Consider the following 25,027-nt stretch of genomic DNA (forward strand, 5'->3'; position numbering starts at 1 on the left):
ACAAGAGAAGCACTGCAACTTAGGTCACAAACATCAAAACCACTTCTTAATACTCTAAAGGTTGACGGTCTCATATTTATGGATATCTACATTGAAAGACAACCGGAGACACCTCTAAGCATTTTGCAGATCCAAGCTTTATTGTACAGTAACAAAGCGACCTATATTAAACTGCCTATACATCTTTTTCTGAACATACTTCATGGAGGGACATACATGACAGATATATTTCCACATACTCTCATTTTTGGACCCATCCTTGGTAATTTTATACACCTTGCCTCATGTATGGTATCAACTGGGGTGGGTTAAAGAGAACACTCTGTATTATGTATAAACCCTGCCTAGTTCCAAGATAATCGATCAGGCAGACTTTATTTGTGGACAGCAGCACTAGAAGGAGAACTCTGTGTTATAAGTTAGCTAAAGTTTTATTACTACTTGTTCCTCTATATACGTGTTCCATAACTGTGAGTAGTTACTGTTTTTCTATTCTAATGCCGATAATTTTTTATATAGTATTCTATTTCTATTAATATAACCACCAATCAGCTTTACTGCATGTAGGTGCTGAATCGCTAAGTTGATTGTTGTTTAGTAATGTAAGTTTGCATGTTTTCTACAACGAGGTCTTATTATATCTACACTGAAGGGTCTGACTCTTTAACTCCAAGTTCATTTTTTATTTGCTGCACATCCATTAGTATATAACTTTTACTACACACTATGAAAGAGTTAACTGCCTACTAGACCCTTACTCCTAAACGCTTCATGTTAGTTATCCAGCTATTTTAATTATTAGAGGTATATGAGCAGACATGCTAGATCAGGAGCAGGCATACCTAACTTATTACCCATTACAAGGGTAACCAATTTCTCTGGGTAATCCAGGTGAATAGTTTGATGTGGGAGATTCTTTATGTATATAAGCAGGTTGTCACTTGATGATCATATGCAAGCATAATTCCTTGTTCTCCCTGTCTTGCTGTCTGCGGCCAAGACAGCGGGTCAGACATTTCATATCTCCAAATATACATCACCCTCTGTACCAACCATATTCTTGCTGGGTAAATATATTGCACCTAAATTTGCACTTCCCTATGAGCTCAGACAGTAAACATCTGACATCCTTATCATAAAGCTGAGCATATGAAATCCTATCCATGGATAGTGCCCTATATCAGCAACTACGCTATAGCTTTTGAGTGATGAGATCAGTGGTAGGAAAATAACTACTCATAGCTGATCTCCACTGATCACTACTAGATATTAAAGACATAGATCATGGTTTAGACTTGGTGTAAAACTTTACTCACAATACCTCTGAATGTGCTACACCTCAATGTTCAGGTTATTTTTTATTTAGTTATTCATTTGAACAGATATTCCATAAGATAAGTAAAGCGATTTGTAAGTCTCCCTCTGAGCTCCGGTGCTACGTTCCCTAAATATTGGGTTTTCTAGATTTATCTATTACAGACTCAGGTTGAAGTATATATTTTGAGTTTAGTGGTGACCATGTGTTTCTTGTTTATACAGCATAGCATCTGGTATAAGATTATACATTTCTCCCTTATTTTTTTAATTTTTTAAGCACATACTTGAATCACACCCTATGTTATACCTACACCATCTGCACTGTACAATATTATAGAACTCATATTATTCACAGGTCCAGGTGATCTATATTGTTTTCTATATATAAGTTACTGGTTATATTGTGATACATTGAGAAATTAAAGTAAAAAGAGGTTCATCATTTGGGACTCAAGAGTTGTCCTCTTAACTTGTGATTACTTATTATATACTTAATTTCCAGCAACTTTAGGTGGTCCAAAAGTGGCCCCATGTGTCTTCCTGTAGGTAAATAATTTGTTCAGCAAATTCTGTTAGTGAAGACGTATTTGCTTATCTTGTTTTGACTGTATATTGGGAAACTACTGTCTTTTTTATTGTATATTAACTATTACTGTATGTTTGCCTTGCGCTGAACCTCAATAAAAAAAATAAAAAATAAAGAAAAAGGAGTAAAACGGGGGGGGGGGGGGTTATTCATCACTGAGTACACCAATCAATTTCCTGAAATTGTCTAGATCTTTAATAGGAAGTTGTTTATATGATGATGTTCTGAAGGATACCATAAGCATGTGTAAATTTGTCTCAAAGAAACCAGTTACCTTAGTCACTAAACTAGAACCTAGCCTAGTACAGAAATCAAGGAAAGGTTGTACTTGGCTGACAGCAAAGGGCAATTATAAACGTGGCAGCAGAGGTTGCTTGACATGTGACATGGTGGATACTGCCAAGAGTTTAGATCTACAGTAGACAATTCTTTTTTTATCATTGAATTTTATGCTAATTGTAAAACAACATTCATAGTGTAACTGTTGGAGTGTTTGATTTGCCACTGCCAATATGTTAGGAAAACGACAAGACGAATGTGCACTAGAGCTCGTGAACATTTCAATGATGTCAAGAACTACAACAAAGATTCCATAGTGGCTCAGCACTTCAACAGTATACATTTTACAAATGTGGGTAAATTCTCAATAAAAGCTATTGATGTGGCAAGAATCTCAGTTAGAGGAGGAAATAAATTCAAGATCTTAGATAAAAAAGAACTCTACTGGATCTTCAAACTAAAAACAAGAATCCCCAATGGCATGAATAAGGAATGGGATATCAGTTATTTTGTTTAATCTAGATAAATTAAATGTGTGGGGTCATATTGCACATAGCATTGTTGGTAGCATACATTGGGGGCATTCTGTATTATAGCATGAAGTACAAGATTAACCTTTTATTATTAGTTTTAAATAGGGCATGTTACTATGTTACTGTGTGCATAGTCTTACTGCCATTTATATTTTCCCTTATTCCTTTACTCTGAAATTGCATCCTAGCAGCCATTAAACGGTATTTCAAAATGGAATGAATATACCTTAATTTAAGCTATTTTTTTACTATATGAACTAAACAATTATCAGTTTTACTTGTGCATTATTTGTACATTATGGTTATTCATGTTTCATTTTAATTTATTTATGTTTTTTGTCCTTAAGCGATATGTGGGCAAATGTGAGGCCAATTTTTCCCTATATAAAGAGGTCTCTTATGTGCTCTAATTAAGTCTATGATTAAGCACCACTAGTGGGCGCAAAATGGGTCACGCTGCCTTGTATCCTACTGTGTCTGTCTAAATAACTTATGTATTTTTTATCCCATTAAATGTGGATTTTTTTCATTGGCTGTTTGGTTCCTGCCTCCTAGGCTAGCACCCTGTCTGATTTCACGTGACCTCTTTTCTCTGCTGCTGTTTTTTGATGACGTCAGCATCCTGCGACCTACCACTCTAGTGGAGCGCCGGCTGTTGTGGTCTCTGATTTACCTTGGATGGTCCGTTCGGTCTGCCTGTGGGACTGGGAATGGTAAACGACAGACAGATTACGAGTTATATTAAGACTGTGACAGAATTGGGTCCAAAAGCGGGACGTAAACTGAGATCCTCTATCAGAGATGATATAGGTTGGGAATCCATGGAGACGAAACACATGCTGAATGAAGAGTTTAGCCATGTGCTGAGCAGTGGGTAATCCTGCAACGGGAACAAAAGGTGCCAACTTTATACAGCGGTCAACTACAACCATGATAGTGTTACAACCGTGAGCCAGAGGTAGCTAAACAATGAAGTTCATGAAAATTTCTCACCAAGGCTGGGTTGATATGGATAAGGGTTGTAACAGACTGGCAGGTTTTGCTGTATGTGTTGACAAAAGATTGTACATTAGAAGATAGAGAAGGCCACCAAAACAGATGTTGGATGAGTTCAATTGTATTATTAACACCTCTATGACCAGCCATAGGATTATCATGATGATGTTGCATGATGGGTACACGTTGACTAGCAGGAACATACATCCTAGTTAAAGCATCAGCCTTTCTGTTTTGTGACCCAGGACGATAGGTAATTTGTAACTCGAATCGGGAAAAGAAGAGGTCCCATCTTGCTTGACGCGGTTTTAACTTTTTGGCAGTGGGTATATACTCTAAGTTCTTTTGATCAGTAGACACCACTACGGGATGGGTGGCACCATCGAGCAGATAACTCCATTCTTCAAGAGCTGTTGGCCAGTTATCGCTCTCCCACATCGTAGTTTCTCTCTGCACTGTTGAGTTTGCATGAAATAAAAGCTATAGGATTTAGATTTTTCTCTCCTGACTTCTGAGAGAGAACAGCACCAATGGCCACTTCAGAGGCGTCAGTCTCGCGGTAGAACGAGGATGAAGTATCAGGTTGTCCCAAAATTTGGGCTTGAGTAAAGAGGGATTTGAGATAAAGAAAGCCCTTTTGTGCGGCAGTATTCCATTCGAAGGGTACATGGTTCTTGGTAAGTGCAGTGATAGGAGCACAAATAGAGGAAAAGTTCCTGTTAAATCTTCTATATAAATTGGAGAAGCCAATGAACTGCTGGACCATGCACTTATTTTGTGAAATAGGCCATTCGAGAATGACTTTGATCTTTTTTGGATCCATCTCGACTTGTCCAGGCGAAAGACTATATCCAAGGAATTCAAAGGATGATACCTCAAATACGCTTTTCTCAAGTTTAGCATATAACTTGTGGAATCGGAGAAGCTGTAGGACAATTCTCACATGACTCTCATGTTCTGGAAGTGTTTTAGAAAATATCAATATATCATCCAGGTACACGACCAAAAAGGTATCAAGTAGGTCCCTGAAGACTTCATTGATAAAACGCTGGAACGTGGCAGGGGCATTACATAGCCCAAACGGCATTACTAAGTACTTGAAATGGCTAAATCGGGAATGGAATGCGGTCTTCCTTTCATGCCCTTTCTTAACACGAATGAGGTTATAGGCCCTCTCAAGTCAATCTTAGTAAAGAACTGGGCATCTTTAACCCTATCCAGTAGCTCAGACATGAGAAGAAGTGGGTAACGATTCTTAACGGTGATGCCATTAAGAGCGCGTTAGTCCACACAAGGCCGAAGACCACCATCCTTCTTACCCACAAAGAAAATGCCTGCACCCACTGGTGATGAGAAAGGGCGTATAAATCCATTAGCCAAGCTTTATTCGATGTACTCCTTTAACACCTTAGTTTCAGGCTCGGAGAGGTTATAAAGCCGACCACATGGAAGTGGAGCCCCTGGGAGGAGATCAATGGGGCAATCATATGCCCTATGGGGTGGTAACACATCTGCTCCCTTTTTCTCAAAAACGTTAGCAAAGTCATGGAATTTTAGGGGTAGAAATGTTGTAGTAGCAGAGACCAAAAGAGTAGAGGAATTAACATTATGAAGAAGACAATCAGATAAAAAGTGAAGGGACTTAAATAATAATTGTCTGGTAGTCCAGTTGATCTGTGGGTTATGTTTGCGTAGCCAAGTAATACCCAAGATGACGGGAAATAATGGTGATGGAACAATGTCCCAGATGATCACTTCTTGATGCCGATCTCCAATACGAAGTACCACTGGTATTGATTCCTGAGCGACTGAACCAGTCTTTAAGATACTGTTTCTTTTGGCGTATAGGAATGTGTAATTGGGAGGCTAGATTGACATCCAAAAAACAACTGCTGGCACCAAAATCAATAATAGCAGAAAGGTTAATGACGTTCTCGTCCAGCTGCAGGGAAACAGAAATGACAAGGTAAGAAGAGGAATCGTAAATAGGCATATTAAGACAGGTGGCTTGGGCTGACAACATACCCGTAACTAGTCTAATGGGACAGTCCTTAAGAACATGACCAGGTTTAGCACAGTGTAAGCAAAGATGAAGGTTCCTTCTTCTGGCTCTTTCCATATTAGATAGTGGTCTGCGCAGCAGTCCAATTTACATAGGTTCCATAATATCAGTCGGTCCAGTAGCGGATGACGGCACAGGAACAGGAGGTAGTCTGATCGTCTAAGTAAAGGTAGTGCAACATTCTGTCTCTCCTGTCTTCTTTCCCGAAAGTGATGATCTAATTGAGTTACTGCTACGATTAGGTCCTCTAAAGTAGCGGGAACTCCAATCCATGCAAGTTTATCCTTGAGTTGGTCAGAAAGACTTATGCGAAATTGGTCAATGAGGGCCACCTCGTTAAGTGCCGTATCAGAGGCCACTTCTCTGAACTCAGAAATGTAGTCCTCCACTGGTCTCCTCCCCTGCCGTAAGGATTGTAAGGTACCTCGAGCAGTGGCAGAGCGTAAAGGGTCATCATAGAGGACATTCATGGCATTAACTAATATTTCCCAGGTATTAAGGGCTGGATTGTGCCCATGTCGGGCCTGTAAGTAATGAAATCACAGTACACACCTTAAATATAATAGGGGGCATAGGCGCGGGTTTCAAGGAATATAGTAATTCAAAGGAAGTAATGAAGGCTCTATAATGCTTGCAGTCTCCGGCGAATTTATCAGGTAAAACAATAGCTGGTTCGCTGGTAAGCACTTCATACCTCTCTGAGCTGGAGCTGCGGAAGATGTAGCAGCTGTGCGTTGTTCCTGAGTTCTAACTTGCTGCAACAGATTTTCATGACTGGCTTGTAATTCCTGAAGAGTTTGTGTCATAACTGCCAGCTGTTGCAAAAGGGACGCAATAGTATCTGATGCTCTTGCGGGCTCCATGATAGGCTGAGTTTTGTATTGGTGAAGCCCAATAGCAAAAAGCAAGTAATCCAAGGCAAGGTACAGATAAGGAACGTATAAAAGGCATAGTCAGGATATAAGAGGTCAGTCCAAGCAGCAGGTATCATAAACAGGGGTCAGGCCAAAGGTCAAAACCAGGAAGTCAAATAGTAGGAAGGGAATCATGACAAGGTACAACGCTTAGTTATGCAGGTAAACTGGCAAAATAATTTAGCAATAAGCCAGAGCTAAATTTAAACCTACAAAGGCCCAGGAACGCCCCCTGTATCCCAGGCAACGAAGGCCTAGAATACCAAGTACCCAATGAGGAAGCGGAAAAGAGAGAGGTGTGTCACTAGGATTCCTCACACTGATGTTAAGCACCTGAGACAATCCTCCGTACCCACGCACGCCCACACGCACGCCAAGGCATTTCCCGAGCGCACGCCCTAAGACGCATCCGTACTGTCAGGCGCTATCAAAACTGCGGAAGAAACCTGTGATGGCGCCTTGCCTTACCCATTGGCGAACAGGTAGGTGGGCACCCCTGGTCCCATGACATCAACAAGGCCAGACTGGAGTTTACTTAAAGGGACAGTATACGGTAAAATAGTTTTTCCCTTAATGTGTTTACAATTGCTTTTTTACCAACTGCAGAGTAAAAAATGTATGAAAATTAGCTTTTTAAGGCTTATTTGTGTATATTAAAGCTCTGATTTTGTGTTTTGAAGCCACAACCTAATAAAATGGGTTGAGCTTGTAGGTATAATCTGATCTTTTTACTGTATCACATTGTGTACATATACCTGCTTCTTTATCTTATATCTGTCCTTAAAACAATCACCAGTACTTTGAGAGAACAATGGAAAATCAACATTGTATTACCTTATCTCTGCTTTATCACACTGGGAGTGTAATTTCTTCTGCTGGCTGTGTTTACAAAGCTTATCTATAGCTGGTACGCGCGGCCACAAACTTTCAGAATAGGTGGGGATACCACATGCTAAATTAACAATTTCAAATGCCAATATAAGGGTAAAGGAGCCACTTGTAAACAATTTAATACACTCCAGCAGGTAAAGTGGATCATTGGGAACAAATTAAAGGGGAGAATTTTTTTGAGTAAACTGTCCCTTTAATACAGTTCTCCTCAAATCAGGTAACTTCTGTAATCTTTTAAAGTTCCTCCACTTATAAAACAGGCATCTGTTCTTGCTACAATCTCTGATTTTAATTTTCTGCCACTCTCAGTTGTACATACGGTCTTAAGAACACGGTAGTAGTATCGGAAAATCCCAGCTAAACTGTAATGTTCTCAGGACTATTTTATTTATCTTGGAGGTTAACCACCCTCCAGTGCCTCTTCCTCTCAGTAGCAATCACTTATAACCATGGCACACCATGTAAAGAGTAAATGGACATTCAGCAAACAACCGGAGTCTCTTGAGAAGGGGCAGAGTCCCGAAACGTGCATCAATCAATGTGACATCATCACCTAAGGCCAGATACACGCTGGATGGTGATCCTATACCCTCAGACAATTTATAAATCAAAAGGTAAAATAGCAAAATAAAACATATATTAATTACTATATATATATATATATATATATATATATATATATATATCATAAAAATAACAATGGAGAAAGAGGATATATTACATTTTATTTTGATGTATCTAATATATATGAACTAAAACCATTTTAAAGGGACAGCCTACACCCAAATTGTTTTTGTTTAAAGCTATAGATAATCCCTTTATTACCCATTCCCCAGTTTTGCATAACTAGCACAGTTATATTAATATATGTTTTACCTATGTGATTACCTTGTATCTAAACCTCTGCAGACTGCCCCCTTATATCATTGACAGACATGCAGTTTAGCCAATCAGTTAAGACTCCTAAATAACTCCACGGGAGTGAGCACAATTATATTTATATGACACACATGAACTAGACTGTGAAAAACTTTCAAAATGCTCTGAGCTAGGAGGAGGTTTTCAACTGTTTAGAAATCAGTTTGAGCCTACCTAGGTTTAGCTTTTCAAAAATACCACCAAGGGAACAAAAGCAAACTTGATAATGAAAGTAAATTGGAAAGTTGTTTAAAATTGCATGCCCTATCTGAATCATGAAAGTTTAATTTTGACTAGACTGTCCCTTTAAATCGAAATCTACATTTAAGCCCTTTTGGAGTGAGAGATTGCATATTAAATAACCATTTAGCTTAAGTTTGCAATGGTTTAATATTAAAGTCTTCTTGTCTCCAATCTTTCTGAAACACCTACAAACTTTAAATGTGTAGGATCACTATTATGATTGAAACCTCCTAAAATGAACTGGAACTGAATGATATGAGTCAGAATTCTTTATTGCATAAATATGTTCTCTTATGCGGTCCCGTAATGGGTGGGATGTCTCACCTATATACAAAGATGTTGTGGCCAGGGTGAGATGAGTCACTAATGCGTTCTCATTCTGGAAGAGTACAGATTCTGAAGGGGGGCTGGGGAACACCTATAATCCTCTCAGCAGCCCAAGCTGTTTGTTGTTATTTTCTAATATCAAATTTGGTAGCTGACCCAAAACAGAAAAAGAACGGATTTAATTAATCTCCTGTGACAGATTGAACATCTTCATTTGGCAAAGAAAATACAGCCTCTGTTGGGCCTTTATATACATATAGATATACTGTAGGTAATGAGCCAGATTACAAGTGTCGCTCTATTTCGCACGCAAACACTACCAGAAGTAAACTTTTAACACACGTGGGTTAGTAAAATGTTTGTGTGCGAGCGAAAGCCGACACGCACTAACTTCAGGACTTCGGATATTGCTACCTCGCTAATTTCTTTTCTCCATAAATAACACTTATCATTCGTTGTGCTAACGTGACAGAAGTTGAACCTACTGTGCTAACCTGAAGGTAGTTATGAATATTTTACATTCCAATGTTCTTAACACACACACACACATATATATATATATATATATATAAAAAAAACATAAACACACATGTATACACACATATATACAAACATACACATGTATATGTATTTATATATACATTATAGCCCTTTCCTTTTAAACACCTCGTCATTTACCATTTACCCTTTAACCCTTCTAACTTTTTTTAATATTCATTTAAATAATTTTTAATAGATAGTGTATATTTAAGTGTAACTGATAAATTTAAAGTATTTATGTTGTGTTTAAAGGGACAGTTTAGGCCAAAATAAACTTTCATGATTCAGATAGAGCATGTAATTTTAAACAATTTTCCAATTTACTTTTATCACCAATTTTGCTTTGTTCTCTTGGTATTCTTAGTTGAAAGCTTAACCTAGGAGGTTCATATGCTAATTTCTTAGACCTTGAAGCCCACCTCTTTCAGATTGCATTTTAACAGTTTTTCACCACTAGAGGGTGTTAGTTCACGTATTTCATATAGATAACACTGTGCTCGTGCATGAGAAGTTATCTGGGAGCAGGCACTGATTGGCTAGACTGCAAGTCTGTCAAAAGAAGTGAAAAAGGGGCAGTTTGCAGAGGCTTAGATACAAGATAATCACAGAGGTTAAAAGTATATTAATATAACTGTGTTAGTTATGCAAAACTGGGAAATGGGTAATAAAGGGATTATCTATCTTTTAAAACAATAAAAATTCTGGTGTAGACTGTCCCTTTAATACAATTAACGGATTACATGAGGTCTTCATTTGCGCTTGTGTGGTCGCATTTACTTTCAACTTGTAATATGTGTGCAAGTTAACAAGGGCACAATATTATTTTAATATTGCATGTGCTAACGTTAGCGTGACACTTGTAATCTATATGTTTTAAAACCTCTGAAGTTGATGATTTTTAAACTTGCATACCTGTGCTATTGTCTTGTCTTATGCCAAAGTGTTGTGCTATATCTGGTAACTGAGGGGATCTGTCCTGGCTTGCATAGCATTAAAGCATTTCCTAGAGATTCAGATGTGTAAGTTAGATAGTTAAAGGCTTAGCAGTACTGTAATAATGGTTTACCTTTTATTAAATCTGAAATCAGTTATTACAGTAAAGAAATCATTAAAATATTTAAAGAGAGATCTTTAAATATTTAAGTATATATACTATATATATATATATATATATATATATATATATATAGAGAGAGAGAGAGAGAGAGAGAGAGAGAGAGAGAGAGAGAGAGAGAGAGAGAGAGAGAGAGAGAGAGAGAGAAAGATAAATAAAAAAAGAGAAAGAGAGAGAGTTTCAATAATTCAAAGCACTGAGGTTTTTAATTAGATTAGTTGTTTAAATATTTAAGGCACAAGAGAAATGTCCATAGTAGCAGATCCTTCCATGTTGCAATCTAGGTTTTCCTATGTTGAAAAGCTGTTATCTTGTCTTATCTCCTCTGCTAAGGTCAGTTAAAGGCAGTTATAAATCATATAATAGAATACTATTTCACAGTGCTTATTTTCCATTTAGTTTCATTTGTATCCTTTTTAAACAGTCAGTTGAGTTTTACGTTCAGAATATAATATTGTAAGTTCCAGGAGTTCTTTAAACTTTGTCAGTCATTGTGTAATTAAATCCTATCTTTGGCCACTTATGTCAAAGTCTGACATCTTAACTTACCCAGGGAAGATGAAGAGAGCAGATGTTTTCCTTGTGTTTAAAGCTTTCGTGTCTGTGAACTTGACCTTATGTTTTGTTTGCCAGGTGTTTAACTTTACCAGCACCTTTTATGTCTTGTCATGTTGAGACAGTCTGAGTATTTAGGGATATTTTCACTGTGAATTGCATATTTTTTGTACATTGGTCTCACAGTACCACGTGGTCTAAACATTGTGCTGAAATTTGAACCAGTCCAAGGGATTGTTTTAAACTGATGTCTATTCCCTTTAAATCAAATTACAATGCTATTTGAAATAGGATACAGACAGTAGGGATACAACAGAAGTGTTGTGAAATAGTTTATTGGAATAAATGAATATTTGTCTGGACCACATTTTTATGTATAAAAAACTGAAACATTACCTGCTCCTTATTCTTCAGAATTGTGAAAGGTCAGGAAAAATAATGGCTGCTGGTTAACATCTGAAAATATACATTAATCATATCCAGCAAATTCTTCATTGGCTGCACTTGGTAGCAAATTTCACAATAGCAAGAATATTTAACAAAAAATATTGTGAGCTCTAGCTATCAAGTAGCTTCTATTTCTGACTCTAAATATTAAACAACCACTGACAAAACAAACCTCCTTGTATTGACTTAGGGCATGTATTGACACAGAACAACCACTGCCAGGCCTGTGACAACAGAAGAAAAATATAGGGTTTGGGAAGTAATACAAAAATAGTAGTGATTTAAACCCATTTTCTGAAATATTCTATAATGCTCATTTAACACATGACCTCATTTACTCCTGCTTGGCACAGGCATCCATTTGTCAGTTGTCTGCAGGAATCATGGGTATATTCTTTTTTTATGCTGCATCTGAAGTGAGTCATTTCAGCCAAAGTGTTGACTTTTAGCGGTGGCTTTAGTTGTTACTTTGTTTCCCCATCAGCTTCTCAGTTGTTTTATAAAGGCATGGCCAGCTGGTGGTCCATGAGCCATATGTGGCTCTCTGCATTACTTTTTGCAGGTCCCTAGAAAATAGCAGAACTTAGAATGTGTATCAAAGTTTTTGTGACCCCCAAGAAACAGTGGAACAAACAAATGTGTGTTTTGGTGATTTTTGTTGGGTGGATAAACACAGTAACAACTACAAAAACCATCTGGAGAGGAGAACAGCAGATAGAGGGTACCCTGCACCATGCACATTTCTAGTAAATATTTTAAAAAAAGGGACACTGAACCCAAATGTTTTCTTTCAGGATTCAGACAGAGCATGCAATTTTAAGAAACTTTCTAATTTACTCCTATTATCAATTTTTCTTTGTTCTCTTGCTTGAAAAAGAAGGCATCTAAGCTTTTTTCTTGGATCAGGACTCTGGACAGCACTTTTTTATTGGTGGATAAATTTAGCCACCAATCAGCAAGGACAACCCAGGTTGTTCACCAAAAATGGGCCGGCATCTAAACTTACATTCTTGCATTTCAAATAAAGATACCAAGAGAATAAAGAACAATTGATAATAGGAGTAAATTAGAAAGTTGCTTAAAATTGCATGTTCTATCTGAATCATGAAAGAAAACATTTGGGTTCAGTGTCCCTTTAATGTGTTTAATAGCTATAACTGTATATGACCCCTTGTGTTTGAGGTTTCTGAAATATTGACCTGTGTTACGAAATTGACCCTCAATGTAAGATTACCCCTTTGCTTCAAGAATTGCTGACATCAGAAACTACAACATTTTAAATCCTAATTTCTATTATCTACCTTTCTGATTATAACATTATAAAAAACATTTTTAATGAGTACAGAAAAGTATTGGTAGGGCAAAAGTAAAAATGGATTATTAAGGTAAGTATGCTGTACATTCTTTCTCACATTTTTCTAAAGGAACATTACAATTTAAAAATGACATGTTCTAAATTTACACAAAAGGGTTAAACACATAGTTAGAATTGGCACATGCTATTTTGCATTTAATGTCTCTTTAAATTAGCTCTACATTTTATTCTTCTCTAAATAGCTGTTCAATGTCAAATAATGTTTATATTTGCTAAATATTTATTTTAACCTAAATCTCTAACAAGATTTACACATGAAGCTATGCAAATGACTCACCCTGTAATTCTAACACAGTACAGCTCAATCCTCCTGTCTTGTTGATGAGCCCAAACAACCGGGTCATTTCAAGTATCCAGAAAAGCTACCTGGACAGCTGTATGATGCAGATGCCCAGTGTAAATGGCAGTTTGGACCGAAAGCAAAGCAATGCAGCCTAACTTTTGTGAAGGTACTATATACATCTTGTAACTACAAGGTATTAAAGTGACAGTCTACACCAGAATTTTTATTGGTTTAAAAGATAGATAATCCCTTTATTACCCATTCCCCAGTTTTGCATAACCAACAGTTATAATAATATACTTTTAACCTCTGTGATTATCTTGTATCTAAGCCTCTGCAAACTGCCCCTTTATTTCAGTTCTTTTGACAGACTTGCAGTTTAGCCAATCAGTGCCTGCTCCCAGATAAGTTCACGTGCACAAGCACAGTGTTATCTATATGAAATACATGAACTAACACCCTCTAGTGGTGAAAAACTGTTAAAATGCATTCTGAAAAGAGGTGGACTTCAAGGTCTACGAAATTAGCATATGAACCTCCTAGGTTAAGCTTTCAACTAAGAATACCAAGAGAACAAAGCAAAATTGGTGATAAAAGTAAATTGGAAAATTGTTTAAAATTACATTCTCTATCTGAATCATGAAAGTTTATTTTGGCCTAGACTGTCCCTTTAACTGTCAACATCTTTATATGCTGCACAGTTTTTAGTTTAATTTCCTTAAAGGGATATAATGCCCAATTTTTTTCTTTTGCAGGAAGGTACGTTCAGGAATGTCTGAAGCACTATATGGCAGTAGTTTTGTAACAAAGTTAAACATTAGCAAGAACACTAGATGGCAGCACTATTTCCTGTCATGCATTGCTTCAGGCATGTTCACACTACTTTTCTAGATATCTCTTCAACAATCATGGAAGAAAAAAATTAGGTTTCATGTCCCTTTAAGTTAGGTATTGTAATATATAAATTAATAAACGTGAGTGTGAAAGTTTGTGGAATGCATTAACATCTTGTCTGCTGCTCTTGTTTTTCAATACTAAAACTTGATGCACGACTTCCCTTATTTGTAGGAGCCAATCTGGGCTTATTACTGGAGTAGACACAGTTAGCCACTGTCATTTTGTGAGCTAAATCACTATTGTTTGTAGTTCGTTATTAGATCAGCTATGCACATTTCCTGTTGTTTCAATTCTAAAACCCACCATTTTCAAACTAAAATTACAGGAAAAAGAGGGCAGAATAACTAATGGAAGTATGCAAAAAGAAAATTCTACACATAATTAAATATTTTATTTTGTAATCTCATAGGGTTTACTGTCCCTTTTAAATAAATCTGTATCTGAAATCAAACTATTAGCATTTAAATAAAGATATTGGTATCAGCTATTCTCTTTACTAATGCTCCTTGAATTATAGGTACTTCCTACTAATCTTCAGTCTTAGCAGGAAGTACCTATCACCTAGTAAGCTTTAACAGGAAGTACCTATCACCTAGTAAGCTTTAACAGGAAGTACCTATCACCTAGTAAGCTTTAGCAGGAAGTACCTATCACCTAGTCAGCAAACGGACTATCAGCCAGCCAGTGTGAATTAGTAGGACAGATACAACTAATAAACCTATATTAGTTTTCAGTTAAATGTAAACTTCTTTTAACACTTTTTAATGCACATTAAAGAAATACAGCATGTTTAGATTATGCTCTTTGATACATTTGTAAAATGGGATGTGTATTGTTTTATCCTTTGATGAATCAGAAAGGCAGTCTTCAAAGAAAAGGTGACCTTTGGCTGTTGCCTGAGTTGCTTATTGAGCAATTCACCTTTGATTCTAGCCTTTCTAAGCTTTCTAAAATCTACATATAGATGACAAGATGACAAGCCATGAATCATGTTAAAGGAAAATGAAACACCTTGAAACTGTATTATAAAATCTTTAATTATATTTTAAAACTTTGCTACATAATTGCATTATTCATTTTGCTCCCTTTTACTGTAATTTAATTTTGAATATTGTGAGTTTTCCAATGCCTGTTAAAAGTGGAAGTGCAGACTCCAGTCTTAAAGTGATGGTAAACTCACTACATGAAGTCTGCAATATGTCATAGCTTTAAAGTGAATGTAAATTTTGATGCTAAAGTGCCCGGTTTTTAAAAAAAAATTTAATTCATCTAAATTTACATTTAACTTGTTGTGAAAAAATACTTACCTTTTAAACTTGACAGCAGCTCCAGCTTTCCCCGGTCGTCGCAAGCCATTTCTGATGTCAGAAATGATGGCTAGGTCATCCTCCAAACACGGCTCCCCCCCCCCCCCCCCCCGGAGGAATCAGTGTCTGATTCAACGCCGTTATTGGAGGAAGCCTGATTTCTCATTTTAGACCCAGGAAGAGGCTTTGCGACGGGTGGAGGAAGCTGGAGCTGCTGTCAAGATTAAAAGGTAAGTTTTTTTCACAACACGAGTGAAATATACATTTTGATGAATTAAAGTGCCCCTGTTTTTAATCGAATTTTTAAAAACCGGGCACTTTAGCATCAAAATTTACATTCACTTTAAGTTAGAATAATAAATTGAGGCTCTGAGTTTTAGGCTAAATAATGTAGGAGACCAAATTAGCAACAACTTTTAATCCCACTGTTACCTTGTTCCTGTCACCTCTGTGTTAAAGCAATTGTTTTCCTATTTTGACTGGCATATGGTGCAGCCAATAGGCCTCATGATTGCAAACAGTGAATCGTCTATTGAATATTGAGATTCACTCTTTACTGCTGCGGTCTCGGTGGCATATTCCAGCATCCCTACATACCTCTAGCACAAACAAGCATTTGAGTGTTGCTATAGTAAATGTTAACATTAGGTATATCCCACATTTTTTTACTTTTCAGATTTGAGAGTCAATGTTTATTTACCGTATGGACATTAGGACATTATTGCGGGGGGGGGGGGGGTTGTTCCTTCCTAGTAGACCTCTTTATAAATTATGTATATATACCCCATACATTTTTATCTTTTTATTCTTTATAACACCTCCTAAAAATATTATTCAAAATAAATAAAGACCAACAGTGAATCAGTATTCATTAGAGGATTCACTGTTTACAATCTTTAGGCTGATGTCGGAATGTCTGAGAAATGCAGCTGCCCAATTGGGAATCCTAACTGAGAACCCTCTCATCATCATGGGAGCGTGATGATGAGAAAATACATAGGGCGTATGGTGCATCCCCTATTGGCTGCACCATATGCCAGTCAAAATAGGAAAAAATGGCTTTAACATGGAGGTGGCCAGGAACAAGGTAACAGGGGGAATCAAGTTGTTGATTATTTGGTCTCCTACATTATTCAGCCTATAAATGAGAGCCTCAATGTATTATTTTACCTTAATGCTATAACATATTGCATGTAGTGAGTTTACCATTACCTTAACACATCTTTATGCCAAACAGTCACTGGTACTCTAGTGATCCATTTATAACTGTCCATAATTGGCCTCAGGGGGGGAAGGAAGCTTAGGTTAAAACATGGAGGCACCAATTGCTTTCTGGACACAAACATTTTACACTTTCAATATTTTATCTACTAATATCATTTAAAAAAGGTTAAGCTTTGCTTTGAATACATTATTTTATCTAGCATTTATTTGGGTCTAGATTCCATTTCTATTGTAAACTGGTGATAATGTAAAACGTCTCCATAGACTTCAATGGAAGTTCTTGTTACCACCAATTTGCACAGTTCATGACTGAAATGGAAACTAAACCTTAGTGTTAAATGTCACTTTAAAGAGACAGTCTATTTGAAAATTGTTATTGTTTAAAAAGATAGATAACGCCTTTACTATCCATTCCCCAGCTTTGCACAACCAACATAGTTATATTAATAAACTTTATAACGCTTAAACATCTACATTTTTGCTGGTTTCTAAGCCACTATAGACCGCCTCTTATTTCATGCATTTTTAATAGCTTTCACAGCAAGACACTGCTAATTCATTTGTGCCATATAGATAACATTGTGCTCACTCCCATGGAGTTGTGCAGGACCCAGCTCTAATTGGCTAAAATGGAAGTCTGTAAATAGACCTGAAATAATGGGGAATTGGCTGCAGAGGCTTAGATACAAGGTAATCACAGAGGAAAAAAGTATATTAATATAACAGTGCTGGTTATGCAAAAACTGGGGAATGGGTAATAAAGGGATTATCTATCTTTTAAAAAAATAAAACAATTGGAGTAGACTGTCCTTTTAACTTCCTGCTGTAACAGCCAGCTCCCCCCCCCCTCGCTACAGTTCCATACTTTAAATCAAACTTGCAATATGAAAGACCTTCTGACGCATGTTTAGGTTAGCCCTATAAATATGAAAACTATTTTTTATTCCATTATTTGTTCTACATATGTTTTGCAGCTGTTTTGTGCATTCAAAACACTCACTAGTAATAGAGATGCTTCCACCGTCCTATGTCAGAGTATGTACTACCATTTCTCTGAAATTTGCTTCTGTTCTGTACATTATGCAGAACATTATACCTCCATGAACTTGTGTTTGACCTATTACAATATATATTTTTGTAGGACATATGCAAGTCTCTTTGGTGTCACAAAACTGGTCACAGATGTGAGACAAAATTCATGCCAGCGGCAGAAGGCACAGTGTGTGGGCTGAATATGGTAAGATAATAATCATATAAGTAAGTAGTACTGTTTTCTAAATAGAAGGCAGATGTATTTCCAAATATTGTGTTAAGAGTTGTTGCAGAGTCAGGCAATAGTGACATATGAAGAGGGTAAGACTGTGAAAAAGTAAATTGAAATAATAATAAAAATATATTGATGTAAATTATTTTACTGTGTTTTTTCACTTTTTAAATCAGTGTCAGTAAATTAGTGAGTATAAGTGAGTGGGTTAGTAAGTATAAGTGAGTGAGTGGGTTAGTGAGTATACGTGAGTTAGTGAGTATAAGTGAGTGAGATAGTGATTATAAGTTAGTTAGTGAGTTTAAGTGAGTGGGTTAGTAAATATAAGTGAGTTAGTGAGTATAAGTGAGTGGTTTAGTGAGTATACATGAGTTAGTGAGTATACGTGAGTGGTTTAGTGAGTATACATGAGTTAGTGAGTATACGTGAGTAGTTTAGTGAGTATACATGAGTTATTGAGTGTAAGTGAGTGGGTTAGTGAGTATAAGTGAGTTAGTGAGTATAAGTGAGTGAGTTAGTGAGTAGAAGTGAGATAGTGAACATAAGTGAGTGGGTTAGTGATTATAAGTTAGTTAGTGAGTAGAAGTGTGTGGTTTAGTGAGTATAAATGAGTTAGTGAGTATAAGTGAGTGGGTTATTGAGTATAAGTGAGATAATAAATATAAATTGAAATAATAATAAAAATATATTGATGTAAATTATTTTACTGTGTTTTTTCACTTTTTAAATCAGTGTCAGTAAATTAGTGAGTATAAGTGAGTGGGTTAGTAAGTATAAGTGAGTGAGTGGGTTAGTGAGTATACGTGAGTTAGTGAGTATAAGTGAGTGAGATAGTGATTATAAGTTAGTTAGTGAGTTTAAGTGAGTGGGTTAGTAAATATAAGTGAGTTAGTGAGTATAAGTGAGTGGTTTAGTGAGTATACATGAGTTAGTGAGTATACGTGAGTGGTTTAGTGAGTATACATGAGTTAGTGAGTATACGTGAGTAGTTTAGTGAGTATACATGAGTTATTGAGTGTAAGTGAGTGGGTTAGTGAGTATAAGTGAGTTAGTGAGTATAAGTGAGTGAGTTAGTGAGTAGAAGTGAGATAGTGAACATAAGTGAGTGGGTTAGTGATTATAAGTTAGTTAGTGAGTAGAAGTGAGTGGTTTAGTGAGTATAAATGAGTTAGTGAGTATAAGTGAGTGGGTTATTGAGTATAAGTGAGATAATAATTATAAGTGAGTGGGTTAGTGAGTATAAGTTAGTTAGCAAGTTTAAGTGAGTGGGTTAGTGAGTAAAAGTGAGTATAAGTGAGTGGGTTAGTGAGTATAAGTGAGTAAGTGAGTATATGTGAGAGGGTTAGTGAATATAAGTGAGTTAGTAAGCATAAGTGAGTACAAGTGAGTGGGTTAGTGAGTACAAGTTAGTGGGTTAGTGAGTACAAGTGAGTGGGTTAGTGAGTACAAGTGAGTGAGTTAGTGAGTACAAGTGAGTGGGTTAGTGAGTACAAGTGAGTGGGTTAGTGAGTACAAGTTAGTGGGTTTGTGAGTATAAGTGAGTGGGCTTGTGAGTATAAGTGAGTGGGTTAGTGAGTATAAGTGAGTTAGTGAGTACAAGTGAGTGGGTTAGTGAGTACAAGTGAGTGAGTTAGTGAGTACAAGTGAGTGGGTTAGTGAGTACAAGTGAGTGAGTTAGTGAGTACAAGTGAGTGGGTTAGTGAGTACAAGTGAGTGGGTTAGTGAGTACAAGTGAGTGGGTTAGTGAGTATAAGTGAGTGAGTTAGTGAGTACAAGTGAGTGGGTTAGTGAGTACAAGTGAGTGGGTTTGTGAGTATAAGTGAGTGGGTTTGTGAGTATAAGTGATTTAGTGAGTACAAGTGAGTGGGTTAGTAAAAATAAGTTTGCAGCATTGTAACATAGTGTGGGAGTGTAAAAGTGAGTAAGTGAGTGTATTTGAGAGAGTTAGTGAATATAAGTGAGTTAGTAAGCATAAGTGAGTGAGTACAAGTGAGTGGGTTTAGGAGTATAAGTGAGTTGGTTAGTGAGTTAGTGAATATAAGTGAGTGGGTTAGTGAGTTAGTGAATTTAAGTGAGTGGGTTAGTGATTATAAGTTAATTAGTGAGTTTAAGTGAGTGGGTTAGTGAGTACAAGTGAGTGGGTTAGTGAGTACAAGTGAGGGGGTTAGTGAGTATAAGTGAGTGGGTTTGTGAGTATAAGTGAGTGGGTTAGTGAGTATAAGTGAGTTAGTGAGTATAAGTTAGTGTATTAGTGAGTATAAATGAGTTAGTGAGTATAAGTAAGTTAATGAGTATAAGTGAGTGGGTTAGTGAGCACAAGTGAGTGGGTTAGTGAGTACAAGTGAGTGGGTTTGTGAGTATAAGTGAGTGGGTAGTGAGTGTGAGTGAGTTAGGGAGTACAAGTGAGTGGGTTAGTGAATACAACTGAGTGGGTTAGTGAGTACAAGTGAGTGGGTTAGTGAGTATAAGTGAGTGGGTTAGTGAGTATAAGTGAGTGAGTTAGTGAGTATAAGTGAGTGAGTTAGTGAGTACAAGTGAGTGGGTTAGTGAGTACAAGTGAGTGGGTTAGTGAGTATAAGTGAGTGGGTTTGTGAGTATAAGTGAGTGGGTTTGTGAGTATAAGTGAATGGGTTAGTGATTATAAGTGAGTTAGTAAGCATAAGTGAGTGAGTATAAGTGATTGGGTTAGTGAGTACAAATGATTGGGTTAGTGAGTATAAGTAAGTGGGTTTTTGAGTACAAGTGAGTGGGTTTGTGAGTATAAGTGAGTGGGTTAGTGAGTATAAGTGAGTTAGTGAGTACAAGTGAGTGGGTTAGTAAGAATAAGTTTGCAGCATTGTAACATAGTGTGGGATTGTATAAGTGAGTAAGTGAGTGTATTTGAGAGAGTTAGTGAATATAAGTGAGTTAGTAAGCATAAGTGAGTGAGTACAAGTGAGTGGGTTTAGGAGTATAAGTGAGTGGGTTAGTGAATATAAGTGAGTGGGTTAGTGAGTTAGTGAATATAAGTGAGTGGGTTAGTGATTATAAGTTAGTTAGTTAGTACAAGTGAGTGGGTTAGTTAGTACAAGTGAGTGGGTTAGTGAGTACAAGTGAGTGGGTTAGTGAGTATAAGTGAGTGGGTTAGTGAGTTGTTTAGTGAGTATAAGTGAGTGGGTTAGTGATTATAAGTTAGTGAATATAAGTGAGTGGGTTAGTGAGTATAAGTAAGTGAGTGAGTACAAGTGAGTGGGTTTGTGAGAATAAGTTTGCAGCATTGTAACATAGTGTGGGGAGTGTCATGGTTACCGGTTTAAAAGCTGCTGCTGGAGGTTTCAGCAACTCTTTTTCTGCTGTTTGTCCCACCCACCCTCTCTGAGAGGCTGGCTGGCGGCTTTAAGGTTTACAGCTTCCATAGGGTTGTTGGGGATAACGTGGCTTGGTTCAGTTTACTAAAGCTAGTCTTGATAAGACAATGATAAGACAGTGTTTTGTAATTTTGGTCTTAACCTGGTGAGTGCTGGTTTGTGCAGCCTGGAGGAACCAATGGCCCCGTAAGTGTTGGAGTATACTCTATTAGGAGTAATGGTGAGGCTGATGGGAGGGATGATGTACCCTAGAGTAGGCGGGTCAGACTAAGTCCTTGAATGCCCTGATGCCTTTACCTTGGGGTGAGCATGGGGGTTTGTTGCTGATCCCGCTTGTGGGGCCTTGACATCTTTTTTTACTTGAGGTACTAGGAACTCAGTCGCGGCCATCCCTATGGTAAAACTTAATATGTTTATTTGGTCTCTGACTATGTGACAAATCTATCAACTTAGACGCAACCATTATAGTCTTTACCGCCAACTGTTGTCTCCTTGTTATATTTGATAGGGCAGTGGGTGTTTTCTTATTATGGGGTTTTGTTATTTCCTTACTCACGCCTTTAATCCCTTATGTTGCTAGTTTAGACAATTTGCAGCATTTTGATGGGAACCTAAGTTACACAATTTGCCTTTCAAACTCTCTAGCAAGCAAGCATGTGATCTGTACAGTTAGCTGCCCAGTACAGGCATCTAGAAAATGTACTGGGCCATATATAGGCTCTTCCTAAGTCATTATATGATATTTGGATTTGCAGTAGTGTGAGCATGTTAGTAGTGGCATTAGTGGAATCAAGGGAGTTATATTAAATCAAGGAGCATCTAATTAACCTTTGCATAAAGGCACTGGCGGTGTAAATTCAGCCCAGATTCCACGTGCCTGATGCAAATAATCCCAATAACCTTCAATAGCTCTTTGAGAAGCATTGACACAAACTAATATAAGCATGCCAGATAATTTAATAAGCATACCATTTTATGCCTAGGAATAAATGCTAAAATATCCATTTAAAGGGACATTCTTTTTATATATGTATGGTAAATATACGTATTTCAGTACTTCTTTGTAAAAGATATCAATACAATAAATATGCATTTAAAATGTATTTTTGTCAGAAAGATTTGCATTGTTTTTTTGATTTTTTTTGTCCAGGGGCATATTCAGTGAAGTTTGTGTTGTGTTTATCTTATTATTGCTGTGGCAAATTTGGAATTATATATTGATGTGTTCCTGTAGATTACAGGGTTTCTGAGGCAGTGGAAGAAAATAAAAAAGTAGAGAACATAAACAATGAAAATGCTTTGGAAAAGTTATCTTTTAGAAATACATAATGAAATATTTTATGGATCTTTAATTTCAAAATTTCATGTCTTTTTAAACTTCATTGTTACATCCTAAAGCAAAATGACCTTTTTTAAACAGGGAATTCAACCTTATGATTGCACATTGCTTCAGCAACTATTCATTTTATATAAATATATATATATATATATATATAGATATATAAAATCATATATATATATATATATATATATATATATATATACACACAGAGAGAAGCACACTCACAGGAACGAATAACTGTCTCAATACTATTGTTAGCCTGTTCTATGGCGATTTACCACCTGGGTGCAGCTTCTTTTATCCCAGTAATGCTTTTCACAGAAAATAACTTTCCTGTAGTATATCAGTCTGATCCCGCCTATTACGGTCAGTCCAGCACCGAAATACCAGGCAATTCTTCTCTGAACAAGGAACACAGCAACCCCAGATGATCGTTTCGGCCTTCAATGGACCTTGTCAGTGAGGTGTAGCCATATTCCTCTAAGCACACTGAGCAAGGAGTCCACATCTGGTTTCCCCTTTTCCCCATAGGGAGACTAAATACACACAGAGAGAAGCACACTCACAGGAACAAACAACTGGCTCAGTACTATTGTTAGCCTGTTATATGTGGATTTACCACCTGGGTGCAGCTTCTTTTAGCCCAGTAATGCTTTTCAAAGAGGAGAACTTTCCTGTAGTATATCAGTCTGATCCCGCCTATTACGGTCAGTCTAGTGCCGAAATACCAGGCAATTCCTCTCTGAACAAGGAACACAGCAACCCCAGACAGTCGTTTCGGCCCTCATTGGGCCTCGTCAGTAAGGTGTAGCCATATTCCTCTAAGCACACTGAGCAAGGAGTCCACGTCTGGTTTTCCCTTTTTCCTATAGGGAGACTAAATACACACAGAGGGAAGCACACCCAAAGGAACGAACAACTGGCTCAATACTATTGTTAGCCTATTCTATGGTGATTTACCACCTATGTAACTTGCTCTTATATAAGCTTAAAATTAATAGTTTAGATTTACGATATTTAAAATACCGTCCCCACAGTCGGAACAGTGTGTTAAGTAATAATACTACTGCTACTTCTACTACCACTACTTATGATTATTATTATTTTATTATATTATATTAATATTAATAATGTTGACAATAATATAATTAATTTATATTCATGCACACAGAACAATTTAATTAGGGATTATTAATATTGACACTCAGCACTAAGATCAAGGATCATTTTGCTGAAATACAAATATTAATATACACAAAATGAAATGCTAATTTTAATGCATGATTTATGTTTCCAGTGGTGTCGAAGAGGACAGTGCGTAAGAGTTGGTGATCATGGTCCAAAGCCGGTGAATGGTGGATGGTCTGATTGGTCAGACTGGTCTGAGTGTTCACGGAATTGTGGAGGAGGCGTTATGTATCAGGAGAGACACTGCAACAACCCAAAGTAAGCCTAGTGATAGCTCATTTCCCGTACTTTTCCTGTTCATTTCTATTACACAATAAACACAAAACTTTAATGTTGTTTTTTATAAGGCCTTGTTTAGTGGCAATATATAAATAAAAAATTTATATTTTTGAAATAAATAAAAAACAATATTTAAAGAAATTGAATTCTTATGGTATGTGATACTGTTCCCTAGTATCAATACAAATTGAATGCTGATATTATTCTTTGCAGCATAATATTAAAGTGAATGTCAAGTTTGATGTATCAGTGCCCAGTTTATACAAAACCCTATTAAAAACAGGGGCACTTTCATTCATCAAACTTTACATTTCACTCGTTTTCTTAAAATAGCTTTTAATCTTGAAAGCCGCTCCAGCGATTTCCCCCTCCTGCCACTCGTCACTTCATTCCTCAGCAATGATGAATACGGCATCCTCCAATTACGGCTTCCCCCCCAAGCCGGGTTAATATAGTTAATATATATAATATAATAACTATATTAACTATATTAACCCTAATATAATTAGGGTTAATATAGTTAATATAGCTGGCAGCGGTGTAGGGAGATTAAATTAGGGGTTAATATTTTTAAAATAGATGGCGGCGGTGTAAAGGGCTCACTTTAGGGGGTAGGTAAGATAGATGGCGGCGGGGTAGGGGCTCACTTTAGGGGGTAAGTAATGTAGCTGGCGACGGTGTAGGGGGATCACATTAGGGGGTAAGACATTTAATGTAGGTGGCTGCGGGGTCCGGGAGCGGCGGTTTAGGGGTTAAATATTATTAGGGATTGCGGCGGGGGATCGCGGTTGACAGGTAG

General features: G+C 37.0%; 1 protein-coding gene across 1 annotated transcript in view; it reads left to right on the forward strand.

Moving 5' to 3' along the window:
* The window catches only part of ADAMTS18 (ADAM metallopeptidase with thrombospondin type 1 motif 18), a gene marked incomplete at its 5' end in the record, with an annotated part of 193,998 nt that overhangs the window by 98,824 nt on the left and 70,147 nt on the right, over nt 1–25,027 (forward strand). The window contains 3 exons of the mRNA XM_053715800.1: nt 13,393–13,546; nt 17,950–18,045; nt 24,059–24,207. Coding sequence (XP_053571775.1) covers nt 13,393–13,546; nt 17,950–18,045; nt 24,059–24,207 — 399 coding nt within the window. The remainder of the gene's footprint in view (nt 1–13,392; nt 13,547–17,949; nt 18,046–24,058; nt 24,208–25,027) is intronic.

This window comes from Bombina bombina, chromosome 1 (assembly GCF_027579735.1).
Source record: "Bombina bombina isolate aBomBom1 chromosome 1, aBomBom1.pri, whole genome shotgun sequence".
In the NCBI taxonomy this organism is placed as follows: domain Eukaryota; kingdom Metazoa; phylum Chordata; class Amphibia; order Anura; family Bombinatoridae; genus Bombina; species Bombina bombina.